This window comes from Euleptes europaea, chromosome 11, assembly GCF_029931775.1.
Source record: "Euleptes europaea isolate rEulEur1 chromosome 11, rEulEur1.hap1, whole genome shotgun sequence".
NCBI lineage: Eukaryota > Metazoa > Chordata > Lepidosauria > Squamata > Sphaerodactylidae > Euleptes > Euleptes europaea.
Window position 1 is genome coordinate 39979072 of NC_079322.1, and position 12180 is coordinate 39991251.

The window sequence follows — 12180 nt, forward strand, 5'->3', positions numbered from 1 at the left end:
CTGTTAGCAACTGAAATTTCACAAGGTGTCCATAAGGATGGGTACAGTTGTGCAAATCCATACATAGACACACACAAAGCTGTTTGGATGGTAAATCCTTTCCTGTCAGTCTACCAAAACACAGTTTTATGTTGTCACTATTTGACACGTCAAAATGAGGGACTCTCTTTATATCAAGTTACTGAGTTTTTCTGAAGTGACCGACTCAAAGGTAAGAAATATTGACTTATTGTGAATGGGAGTGGCCTTCATTGACAGTATTCCTTGATTCCAGCCAATATTTTAGAACTGCAACAGATTATTTTTCTTTGTAGTAGTCAAATTCTGATCCTTTCCTGGGCAATAGATGATTTTGAAGGCTAGTGGAACCTTACAAATCTGCCGGGAATATTTCCTCTTTACCTCCTTAGTAGCTTCAGTGGAAAGGTTAACTTGCCTTAGGTTAGGAATCCGCAGCAGCTTTCAAGAGTTTCATCTAGTCAGGAAATTGTGGCAGGCCCTGTCGTTTATCATTAGACAGCCTATTAAATCCCTGCTAATTGTAACTGTTCCTGTTTTTAATGTCTCAGTCCTTCAATTATCTCACTAAAATCTTAACATTCAAACCACTGTGGTTAACTTCATTATCTGACCCTAGTACCAGTAAAACCAAAGTTTGAAAAAGTTTTCTTCCAATGAAAGTTTAAAGTGTACTGAATCAGTTCTAAACCACAAGCCTGAAACTACAGACTGTGGCTACAGATACACAACCACATTAGCAGATAGTTGAGTGCTCATTTATATTTATATTTCAATTCAGGCATTTAATATGAATGATATTCTTTCTCTTTACTCTCCTGCCTTTGCTACCAATTGAAAGACATTTGAATGGTGATAAACAGGAAGGCCAAAGTGGTGCCTGATCCTGTCTTTGAGGAACTGTTGGCAATATTTAATTTTAGTGGCTGAATTGGCTCAGGCAGCTGAGCCTTTTTGTAACATCTGATCTTGTTCCTATGTGTTTGCCTCAATGTCTGTGGCTCTTTCAAAAGCAAGAACGTCAGCTGCAGGGTTTAGGTACTCATTGTCCTGCATCCTAGCGAGGTGCCTGGGGAAGGAAGTGCAGGAAGAAGAGAAGGCCTTTGCACTGCCACACCGATGCCATCGTGGGGTAAATGGTCAGCTTCCCCTGTAGGAGTAGTCCTTAGGGCACATTTCACAGGCCTTTGTATGTTTGGTAGTGTTGCTGTTAACAATAGAAACTTCCTTTGGGCATGAGATTACTTTACGTTTCAATAGTCATTGGTTAAAAAATTAAAAAATTATAGCATCTTCTGTCTCTTAACTACCTGATCTTATGATTCAGTGTTCAACTCTAATGGAGCACTGGATCTAATGCTGCTGTTTCCCTGTACAAGGGCACGGACTTTATGTTGGTTCATTATCTGTTGTTGTATTGCTGGGTCAGTTAAGTTGTGGAATGAGGAAAGGCTGACTGGTACTCAGTTTAAAGTCAGTTTTAGAAGAGAGATGACTGGGGGGTGAGGAGCCATGATAGTTTATAAAATTATGCATAGGGTAGAGAGTAGACGTAGAGTGATGTTTTTCTCTGTCTCTCAAAATCCTAGAACTTGAGGGAATCCAGTGAAGCTGATGAGCAGTAGATTCGGGATGGACAAAAGGAAATACTTCTTTACACATTTTATTAAAATGTGGAATTCACTGCCGAAGGATATAGCGATGGCTACAGGCTCAGATGGCTTTAAAAGGGGGTTAGAGAGGTTCATGGAGGATAGGGTTATCAGTGGCTGCTATCCATAGTGACTAAAGGGAATCATGTTCAGAGTAAACCTCTGAATACCAGTGCCAGCAGGCAACATCGGGGGAAGGCCTCAGCCTCAATGCCCTGCTGGACCGCCAGAGGAAATGGTTGGCTACTGTTTGAGACAGGATGTTAGACTAGATGGGCCACTGGTCTGATCCAGCAGGGCTCTTTTTATGTTCTTATGCATGGTGGTACAACTGCACTTTGGCTTGTAATTCTATGGCCTAGGTTCAGTTTAAGGTTTAGAAGGCCCAGGAATAGAAAAATTTCTAGGAAGTCCCAAAGTGTGAGTCATGTCTTCATGTTATAAATATAAAAAAGCCCAAAGTCTTCAGTGCTTCTGATCAAAGTGACGCAGGAAGGGCACTAAAAATTGGAACCTCATTTGTGGTCTGTATGAATCTTGCACATTCCAGTTCTAAGACTGCTGTTCCCCCAGGTGTTTTGACCACTGGTGTTGGCATAAAACACACCACAGGTTTGTAAAATGTATCCCGAGTTTGGCACTGTGCTCCGAATTTGCCTTGACAGCTCCCCTTGTAACTTCTAATTGCTTATTATTTGAGACAGGACTGCCATGTCATTATTAAGCTATCTAAAAAGAAACATTTGTGTGTGTGACGGAGAGACTCTTCAGCCATCTGAAATATGAGGCTGTATTTCAGAATCCCAGGGGTAAACTCAAGAGGCCTTCATTTGGCTGTTTACTGTAGCTCTGTTGGAGTCTTTTCCCCTTCCTCTGTTGATTGACGGTGACGAGCTGTATCCCTAGATAACAGTGTGCAAAAATCCCCCGTTCTATTCTGGGCTTGTATTTCAGTCCTGGGCATTTTTTGAATTAAAAAAACACACACACCACCCTGACAAGTAAACAATTCTGAAACTATTTAAACAGTGTAAAAAGTGGTCATATTGTGCTCAGATGATTTAACTGTAATGAAGTGAAAAATCTTTTTGGAAAATGAATAGTATAAATGATTTATTTATCATTCATAATCATTCAACAAAACTGTAATGAACGGATCAGTCTCCCTTTATAAAATGAGGCTATTAACTCCTGTTAGCTTTGCTTACTGGAATGGATTTGGGCTTTGACAATGTACCGTATTTTTCCGTGTATTAGATGATGTTTTTTGCTTTAAAAATTTGGTCAAAAATTGGGGGCCGTCTTATACACGGATGCTCAGGCACACCCACCCGGGGAAAGTGGGGCTCAAGGAACCTCCTTACCTGGGGAAAGCCTGGGAGACGAGCGGAGCAACAGCCGGACGCTGCTGACCCACCTCAGCTCGACAAACCCAGGCCCGAAGACATTGGGGGAAGAGAGTGAGCGGCGAAAGAGCCCGGTTGTCTTGGCCGGCCAGTGTCCGGCGTTCAAACCGGTCACCGCCCACCCCGCCCGACAGCTGCCAGGGAGGGCCTGGAGAGCCAGCTGGAAAGTCCAGACGAAGAACGGCAGTCTGAAGACGGCCGCCACAGCCCAGGGCCGGCCAGGCCAGGGCAGAAGGGCAAGGGTGGGGCAGCGTGGCCTCACATGGCCACAGCCCAGGGCAGCGTGGCCTTACATGGCCACAGCCCAGGGCCGGCCAGGCAGGGGATGGGCAGAAGGGCAAGGACGGGGAGTGTGGCCTCACATGGGCTCTCTGAAGGAAGAGAGCCTGGGAGGGAAGGGAGGCCTCCTCTATGGGAAATATTTTATCAGTTCTATGGATTAGAACGTGCCAGCACTCTAGGGACTGAGTCTGAAGTGCGGAAATGTTTAAAATATTGATTTCTTAATTTTGGGTTCAAAAAAATAGGGGTCGTCGTATGCATGGGGCGTCTTATACACGGAAAAATACGGTAATCGTTCGTCAGAACTTGTGTCTTGTTCTGTCTTGGCTTTTACCAGTAGCCATATCTATTGAATTATGGTTGCAGCTGTTAAAAATGGCAGTGCTTCCTCAACCAATCAGGGGACAGTCTCTACTTGTCTGGTTCCCTATTCAGCATCCCCTATAGATATCCATGGGGGGGCTTAGTAGCATTTACTGAGGGCCTTTTGGTTGACTGATTTTTGTGGAGTGCTCAGAACGGAGACAATAGTTAACTGGGTGCATGAGGCAGGCCAGAACGTCTTGGTCTGCTCTTCAATCATAATTTCCTCTTGCAGGAAACCACAAAATATCATAGATTAAAGTCACTAGGGAAAGGAGCAAAAGTTTGTTTACATAGTATTATGGTGTATTGTACATAGGCCAAACCATGAAAATGGAACTGGTTTTAAAAATATAACAGGGATAAGAGTTTTATTTATCGCACACATTGTTTGAATCAAGTCGAGAACCTTGAGGTGTTTGAGCAGATAAGCTTGCAACTTTTAATGGCTGGTTCTGTTATCCACCAACTTCCCCACAACTGCCAATTGAATTTAGAACTAATTTTTAAAGGGAAAAAAACCTGTTCATTGCCACCGCCGTGCCTAAATAGAGCACTATGTACTAAAGGCATGAAATTTTAGCAGTGTTTTCAAGTTTGCATTCATATTTTTAATGCTTGAATAAGTGCTGTATCTGGTTCTGTTTTTACACTAATTTGTACTATGTTAACCATTGCACTGTTTTTGCATACTTCACTTTTACCTGATTTCTAACATCTTCTAATGTCTTCAAATGCAAACAGATTACTTTGTGGCAAGTCAGAATTTGTGGCAAGTCCTGCTTAACCATCTAATTGGCGATGTGTCCATGATAAGTTAACAGGTGATAAAAATGAGGCTTCCCTTTACTTTCCTTAGCCATTGTTATGACAGCATTTGTTCACAACATATAACTGATACTTAGGTTTTCTCAGTAGAATTTATATGAATAAAAGCTGCTGGTATTCACTTCCGAAGCACTTAGTGAAGATGGTCACTTTTATATGACACCTTATATAGCTATGACTATGTCATTAACATTTGAGTTTGATGTTATGTAGTCCACAGCATTTTAAACCTGTTGAGAATGTGTGTAGACTCAGCTCTCAATGTCTGCTCTTTTCTCTTCATATAGTCTATAGGGTTGCCAGGTCCCTCTTCATCAACGGCAGGAGGTTTTTGGGGCGGAGCCTGAGGAGGGTGGGGCTTGGGGAGGGGAGGGAATTCAATGCCATAGAGTCCAATTGCCAAAGTGGCCATTTTCTCTAGGGGAACTGATCTGTATCAGCTGGAGATCAGTTGTAATAGCAGGAGATCTCTAGGTATTACCTGGAGGTTGGCAACCCTAGTTATAATTCCCATTAAAAAGTTGCAGTTGTTTCTCCTTGATTGCTTAGGTAATGGCTAATAAATAACATAGACCAGTTCTTGAAACATATCTCTCCCCCCGCCCCAAGAAGAACCATTATTGTAAAAGGGGATATTATTTTTCCAAAACAAAAAGCACTATGTTGAATGAAATGGTAGACTTTCATATACTTTCATGATAATTTCCCTCTTTCTCTCTCTGATGGACAAACCATACATTATATATTATAATTCAGTATGGGGACTTGCAGCCATACTGCAGCTGTGAGTCCCAGGTAGCAACTTCATGTAAAAAACCCTCAGGGGTCCAGTTTGGATCAGAACCATGGTGTGGGGGGTGGGAGGAAAGGCCTCTCTCCTGAACTGTCTTCTGGATCTGAAACAGCCTGGAAGTGTTATTTGTCCTCTCAGGGCATTTTGGCTTGGGAAACAGCATGAGGGGAAAGGCAGAAGTCCCTCTTCCACTGCTTTCCCGATCTGAATCAGGCCCCTGCAGCGCTTTTTTATGGAGTTGACACCAGGCACTCACAACTGCAGTATTGCTGCCAGTCTCCATTAGGAACTCATATAAAACATTATGTGTAGTTTGGCCCTTCATCCATGTGCTATGATTGGGCAGCTAATCAAAATGAGACTTCATTGGTAGTTTGCTAGTTATTTCACAAGAACCGGAAACAAAATAGTCAAGTGAACTTATAAAAAGAACTAAAGGTTTACAGACTACTTTAATAAGTCATTTGTACACATGTATGTGTTCATCAGTCTTCATGAAACTACAGCATATTAAAAACTTATCAGAAAAGCAGTAATTAGTCTGAATAAGCAACGCCAATTACATGATGCTTGTGGGATTGTAAAAGAGAGGCTATTTTGTCTCGCCAACAGGGGCGGTGCTGTTTTTTACTATACTGTGTCTGTGCTTACGCTAGTAATTGTAATTATTCCCATACTGTTGAGTGTAACAGCTGCAGAAAATTTTGCAGAGGCCATGGAGAATCAAGGTCTTTGAGGCATAGCTCCATCATATAAACAGTGCAATTATTTTATTTGAGCTAGCTTGGGTGAGTCTTACAGAAAAGGCTTTTAACCCCACTAGGATTTTTTAGTAACAAAGAATTAATAGTTCATAGGAAACATGTGTGTATCGCAGCCATACAAAGGATTCCATCTTGGCTTGAGCCCTAACAGTCTGCTGTTAGATCCTGATTGATACAAAACATATCTGCTGTTTGGGTATGGGCTTTAAAGAGAAACTTAAACCAGGTTTGTGGGATATGAGATGTTTCTGCACCAATAACACATCCCCCCCGTTCTCTTCTTCCCCTCCCCTCTCTTTTAAGCAATGTGCGTTGCATACTAATAGAGTCTTTATTCAAAACCTTCCTTTTCTATTCACTAAGCTAGAGTACAAAGCTTACATCTCTGGTATGAACTACCAGAACAGGCTGCCGGGCATTTTGGTGGTGCCCTTTCTTCCCCTGTATGGCTTAGACCAGGAACAGATACTCCCTGGCAGCAGTGCTTGGTGAATTGCACTTAAAGTTGCTAGCTTGCTACTAGGTGTCTTGAAATTGTTTTTACAGTTGCTATTAAAATTCCATCGATGGTATTATTTTCATTGCATTTTCAGTTTCGATTTCCGTTGTTTTAAGCCACCTTAAGCATGTGGAAAAGGTAGCATTAGAAGTGTTTTAAATAAGCAATCATTGCCTTAATTGTATTTTATCATTTTAGTGCTGGGTTTTTTTTTGTGTGTGTGTGTGGTCATGGACAGCTATTACTTCACAGAACCAAAGCTTGGTCCTCCAGTAATTGAGTGCAAAATGGGGGGAAGGGTCATAAACTGAAAAGCTTTGATTAGAATTTTTTTTACTCCTTCACATTTTGGCTATGCACTGATCTTTGGCTTTAACTCTCAAATATCAAATGTGAACATCTACTGCATATGTTTCAGTAACCCAATTTCTACCATGTTTTGCTTTGTTTTGTTTCTTAATTAAAAGTGTATTTTTTTGGTTTGGTGTATCAATGAAAGCCAAAGGCTTAGAAAAAATATTAGATGGGGGGGGGGGCAGAAAACGATCTAGTAATAGAGATTAAATAAGTGAGTTTTGAAGCTCCACTATCTGTTTCTGGGATGTAATACTTCCTTGTGAAAGGTTTCCCCACACCACATGCCCCTTACACGTACAAAGTTTGCATGTTGGGGGGAAGGTTCTGAGCTAGCCTTTTCCTCCTCATGGTGTTTTTTTGGGGGTGGGGGATGTGTATGAGAAGCTTGAACAGCCCAGACTAGTCTGAGCTTGTGCGAATTTGCAGGCTCATCAGGGTTGGCCAGGGTTAGTACTTGGACGAGAGACCACCAAGGAAACCAGGGTTGCTATGCAGAGAAAGACAATAGCAAACCACATCTGCTCATCTCTTGCCTTGAAAACACCATGAGGAGTCTCCATAAGTTGGTTGTGATTATTATGGAATACTTTATGTGGAATATCATTCAAAAATTTGATTGAAGGGCTATGCCAAATGCTTTTGACCAAAATGGGACCAGTGGTAGAACTTGAGACGTTTCCTAAAAGTCAACCTCTCCTCAGCTTACTGTTTTGAGCTTGTTCACTTCCCCTTGTGGAATTTTCTTCAGCACTCTCTTTCCAATTGGGCTGTTCCCTCGCAATGCGAGCACAGCCAGTAAGGGCTCTTGCTGTGGACTTGATAATGTCACAATATCAAACAGATGGTATTTGAAGCCAGTTCAGAGTCTAAACTGTGCTTCTCGTATGACATTTTCCTCACTCTGTATTGATTGGAGGGACATGATTTTATAGATCACAGAAAGCCACTGTAGTATAGAAGTTAGAGTATCAGACTAGTATCTGGGAGACCCAGATTTGAATCCTCACTGTGCCACAGAAGCTTGCTGGGCCAATCACACACTCTCAGCCTATTCTACCTCACAGGATATTGTCGAAGGCTTTCACGGTCAGAGTTCATTGGTTCTTGTAGGTTAGGGTTAGGGTTAGGACTGTTTGTGTCAGTCCATGTTCAGCCACTGCTGATTTCTCAGGTTGGCCAAGTCTCAGGTGAAAGACATGAAAGATACTGCAGACTTGGCCAACCTGAGAAATCAGCAGTGGCTGAACATGGACTGACACAAACAGGACACAGGGTCTTATTCCAAGACACTGAAAGACTGGACAATTCTACCAACTATTTTGTCAGATTACACAGAGAAGCCACTGAAATTCATAAACATCAGCACAACTTTAACAGAAAAGAAGAGAGTTTAAGAATGAATAAGGCTTGGCTTCCTGTCCTGAAAAACCTCCAGACTAACAAAGACTACAGTCCATAATAGCCATGCAGATTAGCTTTGGGTTTACACATTAACAGATCACTTCAGGATACAATGGTTCCATATTAACATACCACACCCTCATTAGCCCATTATCTTGATACTTACAGGACAATGATTAGCACATTACCTTTGATACTTTTTGCAGGACAATGATTCAGCTCAAACCCTACCCCTTTCTGACTATATATTACTCTTCCTACACGCTTGACACTGAGACACACTGTCCTTCAGTGTTACTCCTCTGAAGATGCCTGCCACAGCTGCTGGCGAAATGTCAGGAAAGAAAATACCAAGACCACGGTCACGCAGCCCGGATAACCTACAAGAACCAACTACCTCACAGGGTTGTTGTGAAGATAAAATGGAGGAGGAGAATGTTGTAAGCTTCTTTGGGTCTCCATTGGGAAGGAAAGTGGGATATAAACAAAATAAATAAAATAATTATTTGGGTGGATGGGTCTGATCTAAAGCCTTTTTGGCTTACCCTGTGTTTATCCAAACGTTGCCATTGTCTTGTAAGTTGTTGACTTGAGTCTGTTTTTCAGGTTATGTTATACAATGGACAACTTGACATCATTGTAGCAGCCCCACTGACAGAGCGTTTTTTGCCTACGGTGCCATGGGCCAAAGTGGAGGAGTACAAAAATGCTGAGAGGACCGTGTGGAAAGTACATCCTGCAGATCCCGATGTAGCTGGCTATGTACGCCAAGCAGGTGAATTCTGTCAGGTAAGAGAAGATTTCCCTATGATACGAAAACTGCATTTTAGATGAGCAGAATTCAAGCTCAGTTCCACATGGTGGCTGCAGACCAGTAAAATGAATGAAGCACACCTAGAAACTGTGGTACTGGAGAAGGGTTGTGTGTATGTTTAACACTCACACCCACAACACACTTTGCCGTTTCCCAGTTTAAATCTCCAGAGCTGCTATTTGCTTCATAGGGAATATGTACAGGTACCATTAGTGATGGAGAAGAGTTTTACGGAGACCGTGGACCGCCAAAAAGACAAATAAGTGGATCCTAGATCAAATCAAGCCTGAATTCTCCCTAGAAGCTAAAATGACTAAACTGAGGCTATCATATCAGAGCATGAGAAGATAAGAGTCACTGGAAAAGGCAATAATGCTAGGAAAAGTTGGAGGCAGTAAGGAAAGAGATGGATTGACTCAATAAAGGAATTTTCACTGCAAAAATAGCATTGGGAGAAAGAAATCCCCCCTCCTCAAATGTTGTCATCCTGATCCTGTCTGGGGTGGAGGATTCTCCCTTGGCTTATATTAAAAGGTTTAAAGAAATGTGAGATGTGATAATGAATGTCCACCCTAAAATATGGTTTTCTTGCTGTCAGCAAAAAAGCAGTAAAAACATCTCACTTGACAACTATTTTTAAGATGTGCCATCTCTAAACCAGGGTTATTCTCTTACACAACCTTACTTAGGAATACAGCTGATTGGATTTGTTAGCGCTTACATCTGAATCTACCTTCCCGTGTTTTGTAGGTTGTGCCCTCCAGAACTTGGGATGGAGTGTAGGAACCTCTAGTTTTGCTGTGCCTTCAGTTGTCATTGTTCCCTTACCACTGTGGTTGAATACCACCGGAGTGCTAGTGATATGATCATTTTTCCATCACCTTGCAGCCTAGAACAGTCCGTGATGTGTTAGAGCTAATTTCAAATGTTTCTTAGTTCAGTACGGAGTCTAGTTTGCAGGAAGAAATGGTTATCCTTGGGGGGGAGTTTAATTGATTTCTATGGAAAGCACTGAGTAACTGATCAGTCTTGTGGTCTTTGATCACTGTTGACAAAGATGGCATTCATGCTTGATGCCTGCTAGCAAAAAAAAAAAGGCATTGGGTTTTTTTTCCTGCGCAACAGCTGCAAATACATAACTGAGTGTCTTGTATTGCGCTGCACTGGCTTATCACAAGTGATTCAGTGTGTTCATGTGCATCATAATGAGCTTCATTGTGGGCTCTTGCATGCATTCTCTGCTCCTGCAATTCCCATAACAGCTTCTGGAACTCAGTCTGGTGTTTTTTTAAAACACATAGCATACACACACCCAGAAATAACATACCCATTATCATTCATCAACAATACCCATTTGCTGGTGCAGCATCTCTTAGGATAGGGACAAGGTCATGTTTTGTTAGGTTGCTGTTTTAAAGCTGTTAAAATGATTTAGGGGGTGCCCATACTTGGGAGATAATATTTTTTGTACAAGCTCAGTAAATAAGATGCCCCTTATCTAGCTGCTTTTATAAATCTTATTGACGACCCAAAATTATTTATTAGAAGATCCTTATTTAAAGTACTGTCTGAAATTGGCTGATTCCTGATAATATAAGTCAACACAGTTTTGGTTTCACTAATAAAGCTCCTGATTCTCTGCAAGTGTTTGGTGAAAAGTGAATGGGACTATATTAACCTGTCGCCACTTTAGGCGGAAACAAATTGCTCAGGCAATATAAATAAAAGGATTGTCTTTTGTAGTCAGTAAACTTCTAAGTTTATAGATAGTCTAGGTAATAGCTATCTACCATGCTGTTGTTTTGCTAGGCTAAAATTGTTCTATTAGTGTGCAGTTCAGAAACAAATTCTGTTGGGTTTGTCACAATGATTTGAGAATGCTTGGCTTATAGTCAGCAACAAGCTTAGATTTCAATTCCAGTCATGTGGCTAAGTGCTTTTCTGAAATTGGGTCCTTCTAAGGATTTTGGGAAGATTGCTGAATTTCAGTAAGTCAATATGAATAAATGTATTTCTAATCAAAGGAAGGAACTGCTAAATAGATTTGGGATAATAACTGCCAAGGGCAGTTAGTTCCCAACAAGAAAAATCTTGGCTTTGTTGATGTCTTTGTCAGACTTAAAGTACAGTGACTAGCTTCATACTTTGAAGATGAGCTAAGTTCCTAATACCACATAGTATGTCTGTACTTTTCTAGAACCTTCTGTGCATTTGTGAAGTTTTGGTATTTCATATGGCTTTGTCTTGAGTTTGTGAACTACATACAGAAATGTGTTCTTAACATATTGTAATGGCATTGAATATAAGGATTGTGTATGTGTGTAAAGTGCCGTCAAGTCGCAGCCAACTTATGGCGACCCCTTTTTTTGGATTTTCAAGGCAAGAGACCAACAGAGGTGGTTTGGCAGTGCCTTCCTCTGCACAGCAACCCTGGTATTCTTTGCTCTTTTTCAATGGTTGTTCAGTTGTCAAAATACCTAGTGCCAGTTAATTACAGAAGAGATGGGATCCATAAGTGGTAGAGGTTGTGTTTTGCATATGTAGAAAGTTCCTGAAGCTGGGTGCCTAGGGAGACACAGAGTATGCTGGGCTGAAGTGCCCTTCTAAGTAGAGATATGTCATTCTAAGCCTTTTGGAGTTAATGGGCTTAGAAAGGTGTAACTCTGCTTAGGGTGGCAGTGTTAATGTATACTTCTTTGCTTTTCTTCCAATGATATTCATCTCTACCGAAGACTAGATCTGTGATCTTGATGTACCTGTGAGTAATAGGTGTTCCCCACCACATACAAATAAAGGGGTTTTCAAGAGTTGGAAATTGATGCTTGAGGAAAAAACCAGAAAAAAACCAAAACAACCCACCCACACGTTCACAACAAACTTCTCCTTAAAGAAACTCTACCTTTCTTGTCAGTTACAAAGCTACAAAAAGTTTTGTGAAGGGTAAGGGCATAATGGGCAGCCTTAACTGGCAATAGAAATTCCATTCTTCTGGCCATCATTTTC

The 12180-nt window shown here is 41.4% G+C and overlaps 1 protein-coding gene across 1 annotated transcript in view; it reads left to right on the top strand.

Annotated features, from left to right (window-relative positions):
- Positions 1-12180, top strand: part of CPVL (carboxypeptidase vitellogenic like) — a 49424-nt gene that overhangs the window by 31108 nt on the left and 6136 nt on the right. The window contains exon 11 of the mRNA XM_056857430.1: positions 8970-9152. Within this exon, the coding sequence (XP_056713408.1) occupies positions 8970-9152 (183 nt within the window). The remainder of the gene's footprint in view (positions 1-8969; positions 9153-12180) is intronic.